This window comes from Gambusia affinis, linkage group LG11 (genome assembly GCF_019740435.1).
Source record: "Gambusia affinis linkage group LG11, SWU_Gaff_1.0, whole genome shotgun sequence".
Lineage (NCBI taxonomy): Eukaryota > Metazoa > Chordata > Actinopteri > Cyprinodontiformes > Poeciliidae > Gambusia > Gambusia affinis.
Window position 1 is genome coordinate 18676849 of NC_057878.1, and position 18332 is coordinate 18695180.

Sequence of the window (18332 nt, forward strand, 5' to 3'; positions counted from 1 at the left end):
GTTTAACTCTGAACAAAAAGGTTAAATTTAATTAAATCTAGACAGAATCAAATGATACCAGACAGCAGAAGCCTTCCCAATTAAAAGAAATAAAACACACCGATATCAGATGAAACAATCACAGGTACGAACAAAAACTTAACCCAGAAATCCAAAACATTTATCCAGAGCAGCATTAGCTTTATGCTAACCAGAGTGACAAAAGCATTCAATAAAATCACAGCAACGTCCATTACTGATTCATAGCAAAGAACATATGATGGTAGCTCAGGAAAATAAAAATAAAAATAAAAAACAAATAAAAAAGATTAATATCGTAGCTAAAACTAACAAACCTGCAGACAGACAGAAGCTGTAGCTCACCAGCTATCTGTAAAATCCTCTGCATGGACGTTACCAAGCTCCACCCACAACCAACCTAGAAAATCCCACTTCTCACAAACAAAGCCTCGCGGCGTGTTGTTTCTATGTTAACATGGCGTCTTCCACTTCGACTGATTCTCTGCAGTGTATTTCTGACTCCATTAGTGCATCATTTCTACTGGATCTTCACAATATATCAGATACTACAATGGACAGAGAAACTAACAAGTTCATGTCATCTTTTTTGGATGAGATCAAGGTGTTTGAGCCACGCGATGCCTCCAACGTTGTACACGTCACAGGAAAATGTTTTCGCTTGATGAGGAAAATGGCAGATCCACACACCCTCTACATCAATATAGCTGTGGACAAGATCACTGATGCCTATTGTTCTTGCAAGGCTGCGTAAGTCGGGCATTCATCGTTTTGCAGGTTACTTTTGAAATCAGTGGGTGATTCCTGTTGTTTGTTGGCAAATGTTTGAGTGTGCCAAGGCCTGATACACGGTACTTGGTGCTAGAGTGGCTAACACAAGTAACAGTTTAGTCCAGTTTAGTCCAAAGCTGTTACTTTCTGCTAAAATAAAATCTTTAGTGTATGTCAGATACAGTACACGTTGCATAGTGATCAGGCTTCGAGGTGTAAAAGCTGTATCAGTACTGCCATTATGCTGTGCTTAGGTAACGGGAAGTGTGTGTTTGTGAGACGGCCACGCAAGTTGTAGACGCGCTACCACGTAGAATGGGGATCATCCAATGAAATGCGCCCCTGTGGTAAGGTGGTGAATTCTTTCCCTCAACTTTATCACCATGGCAACCCAAAACATTCCGGCATCTTCTCTGGCAAGAGCAAAATTCTGAGGACCCAATTAGCTATTCTGATTGGCCAAATGTTTATTCCTTTTTCCTAGCAACCACGTGTGATTGGCTCTTTAGCTTCACTTCTGGAAAGCTAGTCAGTAGTGCCCCCCAAAAGGAGTCTGTTGGGGAAAATTCACTATAAATTCACTAAAATTCATCGTTGAATGTAATCAACGTTTCCAGTTAGTGGAAATATTGATTACATTTAGGTAAACACTATTAAGGAACGCAGGGTAATACAAATTTTAAACATGTTTATAGATCATTTTCAATTTTTAGATTTTTTTTTCTCCTCCACAACCAGCCGCCACTGATTAATATATCTAAAACATAACACTTGTCTTATCACATTTTAAAAAGCAGCACTGACAGAAAAAAGTGAACCGAATCTTATGAGAACTGTGAACAGACTTTGATGATGGATCAAGTGTCAACTTGGACCAACCAATGAGAAGCAAAAGGGACATTAAAATAAAAACTTTTTTTTTTTTTACCTGTATGCATTTTGAATGCTGGCGCAGGAATAGTAGGCTTGGCTGAGCTTCCACCATCTCTGGCCGTCAAACCCGACACAGATGCAGATGCTTGGGACTCTGATTTAGGAGAGCCAAAAATCTTCTGAACAGAATCAGAGCCGAACACAAACTTTGGTGGAGACACCACGGTCTTCAGGGGGTTAACAGGACTCTGACATCCAGCTTCAGTTGACCTGGCGGCCGGAGAAGTTGCTGTACGTTCCCGTGTTGTTTCTTCCAGAACAGCAATAGCTGCTTGTCCACAAAGAGATGTAGTTGTGCTTTCAGATGTTGCTGCCAATCCACTTTCTGATGGTGCTGAGAGTCTTGGCATCACAGGAGTCATGAGTTCGGATTTTTCCTGCGCCGCCTTGGCCTCTTCAAAGACCTGTTTGAATGTATTTGCAGTCTCTTGCATCTTAAACCTCACAGCCAGCTGCTCAACTTTGCCCTCTCCTTCTTCGGCAAAGTCCAAGGCACTCCAGACCCAGGCCTTTTCTGCGCCCTTCATGGGCTCCAGCCTCATGGCGGTAGAGATCCAGTGGTTGGCACAGAGCTTGAGCACCTGATCTCTCCTCATTATTAACCTCACACGTTTGGTCTCATAACTTTGCAGGATCTTGAGGTCTCCAATGCCCCTCTCCTTCCACTGTTTCACCTCTTTGTCATAGCGGTACAGTTTGGCTCTGTGGCTGAAGACCACCAGCTCATTTTCCTCTCCAGTAGAAATCTCAACCAAGTCAGGCAAAGGTACGACAGGTTCAAAGTACTGTCCGTCTCGCTCTTCGTCCTGAGTTGTATCCTGCTCCTCGTCGGTACCCACTGATGCTCTGCTCAGGTTGAGCTTTGCAGGAGACTTGGATGGGCTGATGCCGGGTTGGAAACTGAAGCTGAACCCACTTGTGGATTCTCCAAAGCGGAAGAGGTTCTTCCTCAGGGGGCTGCTCGAAATGGGGGTGGTGTAGACTGATGAGTCAGCAGTGTCATCCAAAGCTTCTTCCCGTAGGTCGTAGTTATCCCACTCCAAGGTAGGGCCTGTTGTTTCCCCATGAGGCCTGATCCCTAAACTGGAAAGTTCGCTTGCGGCAGTAGCGTCTCCCTGCACTTCTTCGTCTTGGATTTTTGTCTTCTCGTCCGTCAAAAACGATTTTAAGTCTTTTAAACCAGACTTCATCTCCTCTGCTTTCTTGATGAGGTGAGCCGTTCGACCAGTGTCCATCAGCTTATGGGGCGTCTGCAGAGGGATATCCAAAAGAAGTCTCTGACATTCCTCAAACTTCTCTTTGAACTCCTCTGCTAGCTCCGTGGTTTTAAATTTGGCTGCCAGCTGTTCGAGTTTAGCATCTCCATCAGAGAAGTCGTTGGCCATCCATATCCAGGCTTTGTCTGAGCCAGCCAGTGGCTTAAGGTTCATGGTGGTGGTGATCCAGTGGTTGGCACAAACCTTCAGAACTTGATCCCTTCTCATTAGCACTCTCAGCCGGCCATTTGTGTTATTTTTAAGGAACTTCAGGGTTCCTACACCACGTTCCTTCCACTGACTAGTGCCGGAGTCGAATCGGAAGAGTTTGACACGCTGGGAGTAGAGGACCTGCTCATCTTCCTCACCAGTCACTAGGTCCACTTTGTCAGGCATCTGGACCACTGGTTCAAACTGGATGTCGTCGTGTTCTTCCGTTTTATACATGCCGTCGTCTTCCAGTTCGTTTGAGGCCTCTGCCTTGATAGGGGTCGTCTGTGGCGATGCGAATATCTGCGCCCCTGCTCCACAGAAACCTTTGAAGTTGGGATCTTTATGGCCAAACTGAAAGGTTCCTTCGGAGGACTTGGCCAAGTCTGCAAAACTAAACGCATCGGCTTTTCCAGCAATTAAAGGATTTTCATCTTTTTCCGTTTGGTCTATGGAAGGCGTAGCCACATTTTCTTCCTCCTTGTGTTTGTCAGCCATGTTTTTGAGGATACTGGAAGCAGACACTGTTGAAGTTTGATTATTAGATGAGGCCGAATCTGTTGCAGAGTCTTGAACGCCAAACTTGAAGCCACCAGCTGGAATGGGCATTGAAAAAGAGAATCCAGAGGAGGCTGTGGTGGCTGGCGCAGCCTGAGGAGCTTCAAACTTGAATGCAGATGTTGAAGCTTTGTCTTTATTTTGTCCAAACTGAAAAGCACCACTGCTCCCAAAAGTAAATGCAGGTCCAGCAGGCTGGTTGGATGAACTTGTGGTTCCAATGTTGAAACTGAAAGACGAGGCAGAAGCAGCAGATGTGATTGTGTTTTTAGCATTAGGGTTTGAGGTTTTACATGCCACACATTCATTGGAGGAGGCTTTATTTCTCACGAGACAAGCGTCACAGTCCCATTCCCCTTCCTTCTTGCCGAACATGGCCTCTAAAGAAGGATTTGGATTTGGAGACTGGCAGGAAACACACTGAGCTGCTGACCCTTCATTTCTGACCAAACAGATGTTGCAGTCCCACTGTCCGTCTTTCATGGCAAAAATTGCCGCAAACCCTGATCCTGCAGGTGCAGCTGGTGCTGCTGGTGCCACAGTGGAGGATTTTGAAGCTGCTGGGTTTGGAGTTTGACAGGAAACACATTTGTCTGCAGAGGCTTCATTTCTCACTTCACAAACATCACAGTCCCACTGTCCTGGCTTTTTGCTGAAGCGTGCAGCAAATCCAGCATCAACTGCAGATACAGAAGACTGTGTAGCAGGAACTTCTGGTGCTGGAGCAATTTGTGCTATCTCGGCTGTTTTGACTGTAGTTTTAGGAGTTTTACAAGAAGCACAACTGTCTGTTGATGCTTCATTCTTTGCAGAACACTTGCCACAGTGCCACTGCTCCGGCTTTGTGGGAATTTGTGAACCAAAGCTGAAACCAAATGGACCAGCCGGTTTGTCGGTAGGTTTTGAGGAGCTCATCCCGAATGCAAAAGAGGAGGGTACTGAAGTTCCAAAAGCACCAAATCCTGTAAATGTAGAGGTTGAACCACTAGGCTTTGATGAATCGGTACCAAACTTGAAGCTAAACGGGCTGGATTTGGCTTCAGTAGTTACCTGAAGTTCTGGTTTAGATGAAGACTGTGGATTGGGAGTGCTGCATGCTGCACACTGCCCAGCTGTTGCTTTATTTCGTACATCACATACAGCGCACTCCCACTCGCCTTCTTTAAGAGCGAACCGAGACGCCAGTAAACCCAAGTCTTTGGACGTTTCCTCTTTCTTCTCTTGCTGTTTTTGCTTTTCTGGGGATTTGCTCGTCACCTTTTGGGCTTCCTCAAATTTGGCTTTGAAAAGAGCCGCCTCATCCACAGTTTTGAAGCGAATCGCCAGCTGTTCAGGTTTAGGCTCTTCATCCGCATAGTCAATGGCGTTCCACACCCAGGATTTGTCCGAGCCGGCGTTAGGTCTCAGTAGCATGTCTGCAGTGATGTAGTGATTTGCACAGATCTTAAGGACCTGCTCTCTTCTCATCAGGAGGCGGACCTTCCCTTTAGTGTTGTGTTTCAGGATTTTAATATTTCCGATTCCTCGTTCTTTCCATTCTTTTGTCTCCGTGTCGAATCGGTACAGCTTTGCCCTATTGCAGAACATCTCCTCCTCTTCTTCTTCACCTGTTTTCACATCCACCTTATCAGGAAGAGGGACGATCGGTTCAAAGTGAGGACCGTCTTCGTCCTCCTCAACATGTGTGCTCTCGTCACTTTCTGCGGTCTTCTCCAGCTCTGATGTCTTGCCGATGCCAAACGCCATTCCTTCACGAAACTTAAACGGCTGCTCAGGCTTCCCAAAGAGACCTCCAGCTGATGCGTTTGAAATGGAATCTGCAAACGAGAAGCTGCTTATGTTTTTATTCCCGAAGGTGAAGATGCTCTGGTGTCCTGGGGGCTGCTCTTGGGCCGGTGGCTTCTCTGGAAACGAGTCTGGTTTTGGGGGGAGATCTGAAGTGAGGAGGCCGAGCAAACTTTCACTTTGCTTGGTTTGGGGAGAACAGAAATTTAATTCTCTCTCAGAGGATTTTGGAAAACAATTGAATTTAAAAGCAGGTGAAGTTGTAGCTGGGCCAACTACTCCTGTGCCGAAATTCGGCACTCTGGGTACTTCAGCTGCAGCCTGCTGGCTGAAGGAAAGCTTCCCAAAGTCCACAGACTTCCCTTCGACGCCCTTTGGTGGTTGAACGGGGGCGACAGAGGGCTTGGTGAAGTAGCCAGGCTCAGGCAGAGTGGGGTTAGTAGTCTGCTGGGCGACGTTCTGGCCAAAATATTCCTCACTGTATGGAGAGAGAAGGCCTGTGGCTTGAGATTCAAACCGAAGAGGGGAACCGAAGACTTGTTCCTGCGGAGGGTAGATGCAGGATGAGGCGGTCTGCAGCGGAGGCGTGTGTGTGGGCGGCTGGTAGGCATACATATGCTGCTGTGGGGGCATGCGGTTCACCCCATACACTGGGCCCTGTGTGAAAAGATTGAAAAAATGATAATCACTCAACAGTTGGGAGAAGTTTATTTCTATAAAATGGATGTTAAATGATGATAATCACCTTGGTGGGGGTTACATTTGCTGCTGTCCGCAGTAAATACTGGGAGCTGTAGGCAGGAGACTGGTTGTAATAAACAGGAGGGCCTGTGGTGGCAACTAAAAGAGAGAAACAGTTTAATAAACTGATGAAAATATGCTTTTAAAAAAAAACCCCAATGATGTACAGTACCAGAATAAAAGCACAAAATGACATCATAATTTCAAATTTGAAAGTTACAATTATGAGACTAAAAGGTGAAATGTCAAGTTTTAAAGTCATGATTACGAGACAGAAAGGTGTGCCGTCTATCTGAGGTTTGTTCCAGTATCTTGTAATTACGACTTTATATCTCATAAATATGACTTTGAAAGAAGAAATTAGGATTTTCAGATGCAAAATGATTATTTTATATCTCAATTATTACTTTGAAAATCAAAATTAGAACTCAAGAATCTCAAACTTATGACATTAAAACTTGAAATTGAGACTCCCTGTTGGGTTTTTATTTATTCTTTTATGGCAGAAATGGGCTTCCATACACAGAAACCCAGAAGAAACCTTTTTCCTCCTTCTTGATTGGTGTTGAATTGCACATTCCCTTTTTTTTTGTGAAAAGTTGCAACTGAAAAATAAAAAATTTTCCCCTAAATTGCATTGTTTATTGTTCATTAGTAAGAGGATTCTTGGCTAATCTTCCAGGTATATTTTTTTATATTTCCATTCTGTTAAGGGTCACTTTCCTACTTCTTAGCATGATACTGTCACCACCATGCAACCCCACGATGATGGTGTGTTGCATTAATTAACCACCAATGCATTAATTTGCATTTATGCAAAAAGTTCTCATTTAAACACAACTTTACTCTTGATCTGCCGTTTATCTGGGTTTTGTTCACACAGATCATCTATGTTTATTAATTAGATTGTTTATTAAGACAGTTTGTTGGTTTGTATTTCAATAAGAGATAACTGTGTGGATCTTGCATATATAATTTGCCTTTAACCATTTTGTGGTTAGAATGTGACGAAATGTGAAGCGGTTCCAGGACTGAATACTTTCTGAAAGCAGTGTGGAGCTGGGTGGACCACTCACCTGTTAGTGGGGCTCCGTGGTAGGACTGGACCGGGTTGAACGGCTCCTGCAAGCTCTCGGCTCTGTAGGTGTCTCCATACATCTTATGGTGAGGCGAGCCGGAGTTCACTGATGCGTTGTGTTTGAGATCATGAACCTCATTCTAGGGGAAAAAGGTAAACGCAGTGATGGAAATCATTGGTGTAGAGTTTTAAACTCTAAATAAATCTATTTGCAGTTGTGAAGACATATCTGCAAAAAAATCTAGTGAATAATCTGTCATTAAAATCATCTTTATGTTTATGTTGTCCCACTCTGGAGTGGATGTAGTTGAAAAAGTTTAGATAATTACCTTGAGGGCTTCTACTTGCTGACATAACATCTCAAGGAGACTTTTCTGGTCTTCAACCCAGTGAGGCGGAGTCTTTGGTGAAATCTGAACAAAAACACAATAACAAGAACGTAATAAACTAAAAGAATTTTATTTACACAAACAACAAGGCTTGTTAATTTCCAAAAGTAAAATTCAAGCACTTTTCAAAGTGTTCAAACTTTTCCAGCACTACACTTTGGAGACAAAAGCAAAACAAATGAAGTTAAGAAAACCATTTTAATTACCAACGAGGTAATACAACTAAATTTTAAGCTAGAGTCTCTCACACACACTTTATACAAAAACAAAACACTAATAAAAAAACCCTCATTTCAATAACTTTGTTTAAAGTATAAAAAAGAAAAACACTCAATAATTCTTCAAGCCATTAGGACTAATAAATATTCATTACACTGAAACAATCCAAACTAATTTTGTTAAGATAAACTGCCTTTCTGCTCAAATTAAATGTTTTAACTCAATATACAAAGAAAGTCACCAAAAAAATATTCTCACTAAATTCTACCGGATTTAGTAAATTGAAATAATTTTGGTGATTCTAACTTAACAAAACAAGAAAAGTTTAGTCTGATTTAACTTCAGACTAAATATAAAAGTTTATAAATAAGATTTAACTTAATTACAAAACTGTGCAGCCTGGATATCAAGACGTTTCCAAACCTTGACGACACACAATCATAATTTTTAAGGATTTGAAGAGCCTGAATCAAAATGTGTGATCCACGGACTCACCAGTCTTTTGGAAGGAGAAACGATGCTTTTGCTCGGAGATGGAGAAGCAAACTTGATGTGCGAAATGGTGGCGCTGGTTTCTGTGAGACGAGCCGGGCTGGAGTGAATCGGTCCTCGCTGAAGGTTCATTTCCTGCTCCTCTTCCATGTCCTCCTGAGTTTCGCCAAGCTGCTGATTTACGTCGTTCAGGAGGTCCACCACTTCCTCCATGGACACGGGAAGCTGCAGAGCAACACGTTAGCAACGAGACTCAGACACAGGAGTAAAAATAACAAGGATACATTTATCAAAATCCAAATGTGGAAATTTCATGGCTCAAACTTGCAACCGACCCTTTCGATGTCGTCTGCATTGGCGTTGTAGATTTTTGACAAGTAGCTCCTGAACTTCCTCAGGAAAGTTAAACACCTGTCCTGGGTCTCCTCCACGCCATTGCTGGCCTCCTCTGCCAGCCGCTGATAAATCTGCAAAAAGTAATAAAAATAAAAGTTGTTCATAACCAGAGTTGGGTAGTAACTAACTACATTTACTCAGTTACACTTACTTTAGTGAACTTTACTTTGTTTAATTACTAACTTTACTAACTTCACTGAATAAATCTTAACCAACACAGTCACAGACTTGTTTTTATTGAAGTTTCATAAGTTTTATATTCACATAAATTGATTTGGGGAAATTATTACATTTTCCCAATTTTGTCAATTTTCTTTTTGGTCCTCAAAAATTATAAAAACCTTCACACAACTTTATAACGTGGTCCATGATAATGTAATTTTTAATTATTAAATGACTGATGCTTTTAATAGTTACTCAATACTTGGATAGACTTTTTCCAAATACTTTTTCACTTTTATTTGAGGAAAAAATATGTTTTTTTTTTTTCTTTTTTTCCCACCAGGGGGTCCTTTTTGTGGGCTCTAGTGTCCCTTTTTTCACAGTAGGCTGACAGGAAAGGGGGACGGAGAGGGGGGAAGACATGCGGAAAATAAATAGAATTCGTCGGGTCCGGAATCGAACTAAGGCCTCAAGCGTCGCCACGAGGAAAAAATATGTTTTTGTAGCATTATTTTTACTGGAGTACAATTTTTCTCATCCCAGTAAAGTGTAATAAAAACTGGTTTATATAATCTGTAAGTAATAAAAATAATAATACTCCATCAAACAAACATTTTAAGAGGGTTTCTTAACATTTTCCATCTTCAAATATCAATTTTTCAGACTGATATTTAAGGTTTTGGTCCAATCTGTGAAGGAGCCTCTTTACCAGTAAGGTAGACTTTCATAATAAAAGCCTCTGCTAATAAAAAAATAAACTTATAAACTGAGATATAATCCTTTTATGGTTTCCTCCCTCCAGAACCGGCTTTGTTTTATTATTCCAAACTCAAAAACAGCAGGTAAGAGTTATTCATTACTGAACATTTCAATGGATAATCACATCATGTCGAAAAGTAGAGGAAACACTGAATATGAAAAGAGACACTGTTGATGTTTCCAACAGCAGATCATTGCTGTGTCTCTGCTGCCAGACGGAAAATTATCAGGTGTCAGAACCTCGACTCTGAAAGCGATCTGGAGCGAAACCCAGTCATTAAAATCACACAGAAAGAGGCGATTATCAATACAACCAGGAAAATAAATAGAATTGATTATCGACTGACTGGAAGCAAAAGTTTGCAGAAACTAAACTCTACAGGATGGGATCGCATGTATTTTTGATTAAAGGTTAAGAATTGATCCCAGTGGTTTACCTGTGCTAAATGCCAGATGGACGACATGTTGTTGATGCTTTCTAGTGTCGCGATCGCCTCCTCAGTTCTGCCTTCGATGTCCAGAAGAACGGCGAACGCGATTTTCGCTTCGTCTTCAAAACCTTTCACAGCGGAAATCTGTGAACATCAAAACACACCCAACATCAGCAATAAGAGTTAACGTTTGAAGCATTTCCTGGTTAACCCTTATCGAACAAAAGCTGTCGTCAACAACACATTTTTACAAGCCAACTTTGCAGTACCGTAACTCGGCTATACTTTGCGCTTTCCAGCCAATTTCAGGTTATTACGGTAATTTCACTCCCGCCTAGAAGGGAGCATGTTTTACTTCGGTTTACTCTGATGAAACACCTTTAATAGATGGTGACTTTCTAAACTGCTACATATTGAAAGATATTTACTCACAGGACACTTAAAGAACTTTGTACAACTAAAATATGCAAAAATACCCAGGCGAAGATTTGAAACTTATTTCATAAAAGGTTAAAAGTAAAATTCTGAGTTTAGTGACGACCTGAATGTCCTTAGAGGCGAAGTGCATGAAGAGAGGGTTCAGCGGTTCTGGTATGCTTCGTCGGATTTTTATTTTCTCCAGCAGTGAAGTCACGACCTGCCAGTAGTGGACGCTGCGGCCGACGTACTCCTTCTGGTCGTAATACGAGTTCATTCCATCGCCCTGCATTAGTTGCATTTGAGAAAGCATTAAGAAAGCATGTTGAGATGTCCAATAAACTCAACCTGAAAGGGTTTGATCTGAATGTACCGTCTGGCTCAGACTCTGAGCCCAGTGGATCATCAGCGCCGGCTGAAGCCCGTGTTTCTCTCCGGCCCTCAGTGTGTTCAGGCCGTGTTGCACAACCATCCGCAGTTTGGCCGACGTACCAGGACTGCAAGGAGGCACATATTAAAACTGAGCTCTCTGAATACTGTTTCCTGTAAATTAAAGAAAAATCTCTTCCAAGCACTGGAAAGAACTGGGTTTTAAAATGGTATTTTAGCACTGATGCACGTCTTTGGAAAGAAAGTTTATCTTTAAAACAGCTGACAAATATAATATTTAGCCAATTAAAAACAAAAACGAGTTGAGCCATCTGCTAACTTTAAAAATATTTATTTTTTGTTATGTTTTAAGAGCAAAATAGGGCTAGAAAATATGGCTTAAAAATATATTTTTTTTTCCAAACCAAATCTGAGTTTAATCAAAATTTTTTCTCGTTTTTCTTCCTGAAATAAAAATGACAAATTCAATCATTTTGTCTGTAGGAGTATTAGCACACTCTATGAAAATAAAAGCATAATAAAAACACAATTTTACTAAAAGAATGTCTCAAAACTACAATAAAAAAGTACATTTAATGTACTTGGTGGCGTAGGGGATAGCGCGACCCACATTTGGAGGCCTTGACACGGCTGTCACGGGTTCGATTCCCGGACCCGTCAACATTTACCGCATGTCTTCCCCCTTTCCTGTCAGCCTACTTTCATATAAGAGACACTAGAGCCGACACTCACAGGGCTCGTTTGTGGATGAGGTTGTAGACGGCGTCCCACCACTCCCTCTGTCGCTGCGTGGCGAGGAGGCGGAGGAGAGGAAGAGGAAGGCAGCGAGGCTCGAAGAGCTGCTGCTGCCGCGGACTCAGGCTGCGGCTGATCTTCGCCGTCTCCTGAAGCTGACAGTGGCTGCAGAAAACCACGCCGCATAAAAACACCTGAATGGAGCAAACGGAGGACAGAGATGTTTAACACACAGTTCCCAGTGACTTCACTGACTTTATATATTTTGATTTTCTGTTACAATGTTCACTGATTGGAGATGGAAATATTAACTGAAGGGTTGTTGTTTACTATACTACCACAGTGTAAGTCACATATTCTGTAATGATTAATCAATAATGGATAATAGTTTGTCTATTCTTATTCTAGAGATTCTATGAAGTGTAAAAACTAATTCATTGGGTTTTTCTGTCATCTTTTTTAATAAATTGATCAAGTTTTTTTCATTGGACATTAAAAACAATATGTAAAGCATTTTGAAATGCCTTGCTGCTGAAATGTGCTATACAAATAAAATTTGATTGATTGATTGATAGTGTGAACTATTGCATCAGGTAGTCGATGTTCCATCTTCTCTATTTAAATCTAATGATTACTGAAGGGCAATCTAATATACATACTTCATAATCTGCACTCTTTTGGTTGAAACCAGTATTTATTTACACTTTGGTGTTTTTATTCAAGTACATTTTTTTTGTTAATGGAGACTGAGAATCCATTTTATTTTTGTTTTTGGTTATTTTGTTTATTTTGTTTATCAGTTCCAGTGTTAAATGTTCTTTTGAAAATAAAGTGTCTCTAGTTTTGGCAGGAAATCTCATGCATTATTATGTCATTTCCATTAAATCAGTGTACAAAGGTCTTCAAACAATATTATCGTCTATCGCAATAGTTTTTGAGACAATTAATCACTCAGCAAAATTTGCTATTGTGACAGGCCTAATATTTATTGTTATAAAACACAGATTATGAAGAATTTATAGTGTAAATTGAAGTTAGTTTTTATTCTGATTCTTTGTAGATTTTTTATGAGTCCATTTTTAATCATTTTGTTTATATAATATAATTCATTTGCTGGTTATTTGGCACAGTGTAATTACAGGCATATGAATATTAAAACATGATTTTAACTGCAAATTTCTGATATTTAGTCGCTAAGTTATGTGTTATTAAATGAGTTAAGTAGGATTAAATAAGCGTTTACTTCGTTCTACTCTTTTTCAAACAGCTAATTAGTAGTTATTAGTAATTATTTTGTGCATGTTTTCTTGTTTTTAAAAACCTGTTTGAAATAAATAAATGACAAAAATGTCTAATGTGACAGGCCAATTTGTCATATAATTATTCTTCATTACATTTTGCCACAGTTAATAGCAGACATTGTGGAAGGTCCACAGAGCCACATGGTTGCAGTGTTTGGCCTAGTCAAAGTCCAGACCGGCATCTCAATTTTAAGTCTGTGACAAAACTGAAAAATTGACGTTCACAGATCAATCTGACTGAGCTTGAACTCTTTTTGCAAAGTCTGAACAAACTCTAGATCTGTGATCTTCCTCCCACTTCACTTATTGCTCAATCAATAATCAATCTGATTTAGATCTGATCGGCTCTCACCTCTAGGTCCAGCAGGCAGATCGACTCCGGCGCGTTGGTGTCCAGCTTGGACGTTTCCAGCGTCAGCCTGGGAAACAGCTGCTGCAGCCAGTCGCGCATGGGCGGCCTCTGGTCCAGCATCGTCCACTGCAGCCCCAGCCAGCTCAGATGCTGCAGCTCCCCGCCGTGCAGCAAGATGGAGCCTGAGAAAACAAAAAGTTATCACTCTACAGGAAGACAACTTCGTCTGGATGCTTTGATCCTGGAGGCAGATTTTAAAGGTTTGTACCTGAGTCCCACTTGACCAGTTTGGAGAGCTCTGGACCCAGAGAGCTGAGCGAGTGAATGTCGTCGTTGGCGATAAACGAGGACGCAGAGGAAGCCTGCGGACCCCAGAGGAGCTCGAATAGAGACTCCTGACCGCTACGGTTCCCAAACGCCTCCACCACCTGCACACAAACACAGTTACTACCACCAGGGGGCGCACATGGCGACATTCAACAGCGTTTCCAGCACCAGCCTTTGGAGATAAAACCAGTTTAATTCACTATTATACAAGATCATTTATTACTGTTATTAATACGTTTTCTGTAAGTATTCTACATTCTATAGCAGGGACAAAGTAAACTAAACTATAACAAAATTTTTTGTTTTGAAATGTCTCTGACTGGTCAGAGAACAAAACACAAATTTAACAAAATAATAAAAAAACCAATTTATAAGCTAACAAGTATTTCAATCTCACAGATCAATATATTTCTCTCTGGTGACGTCACATTTAGGAACTTTGTAGCTGACAGCCATCTTAGTAGGGGTCCGTGGCTGTTGCTATGACAACAACAAGCCACATTCTCTGTCTCATACGGGCGATTCTGACAGCAGGTTTTTTTTTTATTGATTTATTGATCATCCAAATTGGTCCAGAGTGTCAATATACTTTATTTTTGTTGGCTCGTCTATACTTTAGTGTTTGCCTACCAAGATGGCGGATCAATGGAGCGGATCATTTCTGGTTCAGACTTGTGGGAGCTATGTACAAGTCATTGAGGCGATAGGAATAAAAGATATTTGATATTTTAAAAAGTAAATTTAAACAGTTCTTGCAGATTTTTGTAGAATTTATCAAATAGAAATAATTTTGATAACTCTAGCTAGCCTAAAACAAGAAAAATTCAATCTGATTTAACTTCTGACGGCGAGAAAAAAAATTCTTTTTATACCTTTTCTGAACTGGAAATGACGTTTTTAATCAAATGTTAGATCGGACTTTATTGCAAAACTGTGCAACTTATTTTCTTTCACATTGTTTCTGGAAATGTTAATAATCAAAAACAATAATTCACAAACAAAATGCTTTCACACTGTTGTCTTAATATCAGGAGTAAAATTCTGTGAAATTAAAACTTCTTTCCACATACATTTGGATTTTACAATAAATCAGGACAGAAATAAGCCAACCTCTCTTATCAAAGTGAAGGTGTCGGCGCTCAGGTTGAACAGCATGTGCCCCGCCTGACTCTGCCTGTCACTGGCCAGCAGCTCCAGCAGCTCCGGCGCCGCCTGGTCCCTTTTGGTCACGTTAGTCTTTGGTCTGGGAGCCTGGTGCAAAACAAGGAGAAGAAAATGTAAGGAAAATGTTTTCTTGCCACGTAAGACACCAAGAATTAAGAATAAAGCCTGTCTAAAAGCTTTTTTATTAAAATATATGATGCCAAAATATTGTAAGTTTCTGTAAAATACAGTAAATTTGAGTAGATATGAAGAAAAATTGACTATTATAATTTTATATGTGGATCATAAGCAGAATTTAGGTAAACATAGGTTCAATTTCACCATTTTACTAATGATTCGGTCTATTTTTCTATTTTAAGCATCAATTAAATGAAAATCAGAACTTTCTTATTTGGCTGAAGAAAAATCCACAGAAAAGCGGCACCGGACTACAAGCAGCATGGGAATAAAGTAGCGCCTTATAGTCCGAAAAATACGGTAGGTTGTTTGTAGAAGCAGTAAAGACACAAACAAAAGTACAAAAATGTGAATAATGTGATTTTTTTTCTTAAATAGCTACATTTGGGTAATATTTTAGATAGTTTCCTTTTTATGCACGTAGTTACACCTGGCTCCTCTTCTAGTGCTAAAATCTAATCTAAATGAAACTGTAAATGGTTTACAGAGGTCATCTTCAGGTTTTGGGTCTGTACCGGAGCGACACTTGGGTACCTGGTATGCCAGCAGGTAGCAGAGCGCGGCCAGGTCGATGACGGCTCTCCAGGTGTGCTGCCGGTCCTGAGCCATTTTCAGGAGCAGCGTAGCGGCATGCAGGTACAGGTGAGCCCTCATCTCCACAAACACCTCAAAGAGTTCATCGGCAAAGCGCGCGGCGAAGCCGCTCAGCGCCTGCATAGCTTGGTCAAAACTGAAAAGAAATCAGTTAAAGTTATTGTAAGTACTAATACTAGTTTTAACTTTATTAAATAGCACCATCCATAGACAGTTGTCTCAACTCTGAAACATATTTATTACATAATCACATAATATTTGTCTCATGTTCTATGAAATAATTTGGAGCCAAACAACAATAACTATGACACAACAAAATAATTTAGAAAAGCTCGACGAACCAAGCCTTGTTAAAATGTATCACATCCCTTCAACTTCCTCATTTTCTCACATTAGAACCACAAACGTTTCGGCTTTTTATGTTATCTGACTTTTATTTAGTTTCAGTATAAATGGTTTCATTAGAATTGAAAAAGAAATGCCTGTTGCAATAAGCAAAAAATAAATTACATTTATCAGGTAAATAATTTTCATTTGCATTATTGTTGTCCCTTTCTATTAAACACTAGAATACAAAAGGCTTTAATCTGGTTCTTTGGTCTCAATTAGCCCCCCTTTCTATTTTTTAAGTGAAATTTTGTTTGCAGACACTTTTTGGTTTGTTTTGTTTCCTTATTTTGGATATTTAAAATGTTTCCATTTCTAATGTCAAATGTTCAACAGAAGTTAAAGGTTATGGATCTTTTATCATGCCATTACCATCATATTACTCAAATTTGGTCTAAAAACAACAATATTATTGTACATAACAACTTCTGAGACAATGTGAACCACTGGGCCTGACCGACCTTCTGAATGCGTCGACGCTTGGCTGCACGCCGCTCTCAGACAGTCTGATTCGCAGCAGGCTGCAGTGCGCCAGCAGCACTTCTCTTTGGAGACGTCGACACATCTTCTCATTATTTGAAATGCTGGGCTGAGCCAGATACTCCTGAAAGAAAAAAGAACACATTTATATTTAAAGGTGACATATTATGGTTCCCTGAGCAGGTTTGGGTAGATCTATGTGCGATACAAAACAGGTTCGTTGCATTTCTTTTTCGCATCAGTTGTATAAAGAGCTGGTGTAGGGCTTCTGTCACTTTAGATTCAAAAACAATCTGCTGGCCACGCCCTCAACTCAAAGTTTACACTTGCATGTGAAAATGGCTGCAAAAGAGGCAAAATTATACAGCTGAACATCCTTGAAAAAAATTAATAGGGCCTCCTGCATAACCAACAAGAATGCAGCAATTAGCTTCTGCATGGCTGGTCAACAAGAGAACATTTGTCTTTTCCAGCAGCCATTGTACAGCACAGACAGCTGAAAAAACAGCTGACCAAAGCAAATGTGCTGGAGCGCCGCTTGGGTTGCTAGGTGACGGGCTGGGGTTGCTAGGTGACAGCAGCGCCTGCTCATTCGTGATGTAGCATTCAGGAGGTTTTTGAAATGGCAAATTCTTCAGACACCAAAAACAGCTGCTTTTTCCTTTTTTTTAAAAGAGTTTTTACAAGTAGCTGAGACTCAAAATGACAAAAATGTGCAAAATATAAATATAGACCCTATTTAAGCCCTCTTCTTTTGTTTTGTAAGTTGCAACAGCTTCAGGTTATTAAACAATCCAAAAATACAACAGAAAATGAAAATTATTGATGTTCGACAATAAAAAGAAGAAGAAAAAAAAAAGAGAGTCAAGTCCTGACCTGTAACGTGTTCAGCTGCACGTTGTACCAGTCCAGACTGTTGCGCAGCAAGCCCTTTTTCTCAGTAGCCAGACAATGTTTGACGGCCTCGTCCAGCCGGCCATCCTGGCAAAACAGCTGAACCAACTTTACATTCACCAGAGCGTCGGCCGGCCGGGCTGCCAGCTCGGCCTGGAGGAGGTCGAACAGCTGGTTCCAGCCCTGCTGGCCTTGACGGCTCAACAGGCGCTCCTGAACGGACACAGACAGACGTGAGAACAAGGCAGTCGTTGATGCTGGACGAGTACTTGCACAGCTGAAGGGCTATGGAGACGTTTCACTGGGTGAAAGCAGCTCTGACCTTTAAGTTGAAGACTTCTGGGTTTCCAGGCATGAGTTTTGCAGCTTTTTCCACCCAGAACTCGGCTCTGCTGTCGCAGTCTCCCTTACCAACAAACAGCTCGGCAACTTTCAGCACCAGGTCTCTCTGCACCGGGTTCAAGTCCACCGAACGCTGCATGGAAACAGACGTTAGGCTACCTTCACACTGCAGGCCTCAATACTCAATTCAGATTTTTTCGTGAAATCAGATTTTTTTTTGCCGTGGTCGTTCACATTTCCAAATATATGCAACTTGTAGGTGATCTCTTGTGTGAACTGCAAAGTGTCACGCATGTGCAGTAGGGGGCGCAATAACGACACAAACAGAACTCAGTGTTTTGCCAACCGCCTTTAAAAAAAAGAAGTAGTAGTAGCGGTGATGGTGGAGCATATCTTATGATTTTGAAGTTGATATCCAACTTAACCCATATTATTGTCCGCCATGTTTACTGTTTTTCTTCCCTCTTGCACATTTCTGAACGCGGAATAGTCAGAATAATATTATGAACACAATCTGGCTGTTCAGACTCACATAACATTTGAAAAGATCGGATACGTATTGGTTATGCCAGTG

The 18332-nt window shown here is 40.9% G+C and overlaps 1 protein-coding gene across 2 annotated transcripts in view; it reads right to left on the bottom strand.

The window, feature by feature from the left end:
* The window catches only part of ranbp2 (RAN binding protein 2), a 32640-nt gene that overhangs the window by 10411 nt on the left and 3897 nt on the right, over positions 1 to 18332 (bottom strand). For both annotated transcript variants that reach the window (XM_044130778.1, XM_044130777.1), the window contains exons 4-20: positions 17739 to 17891; positions 17399 to 17629; positions 16504 to 16646; positions 15596 to 15791; positions 14831 to 14971; positions 13662 to 13821; positions 13394 to 13575; positions 11738 to 11934; positions 10989 to 11112; positions 10740 to 10901; positions 10205 to 10342; positions 8786 to 8917; positions 8454 to 8675; positions 7680 to 7763; positions 7349 to 7490; positions 6277 to 6371; positions 1718 to 6188 (exon numbers count right to left, since the gene is read on the bottom strand). In XM_044130778.1, the coding sequence (XP_043986713.1) occupies positions 1718 to 6188; positions 6277 to 6371; positions 7349 to 7490; positions 7680 to 7763; positions 8454 to 8675; positions 8786 to 8917; positions 10205 to 10342; positions 10740 to 10901; positions 10989 to 11112; positions 11738 to 11934; positions 13394 to 13575; positions 13662 to 13821; positions 14831 to 14971; positions 15596 to 15791; positions 16504 to 16646; positions 17399 to 17629; positions 17739 to 17891 (6973 nt within the window). The remainder of the gene's footprint in view (positions 1 to 1717; positions 6189 to 6276; positions 6372 to 7348; positions 7491 to 7679; positions 7764 to 8453; positions 8676 to 8785; positions 8918 to 10204; positions 10343 to 10739; positions 10902 to 10988; positions 11113 to 11737; positions 11935 to 13393; positions 13576 to 13661; positions 13822 to 14830; positions 14972 to 15595; positions 15792 to 16503; positions 16647 to 17398; positions 17630 to 17738; positions 17892 to 18332) is intronic.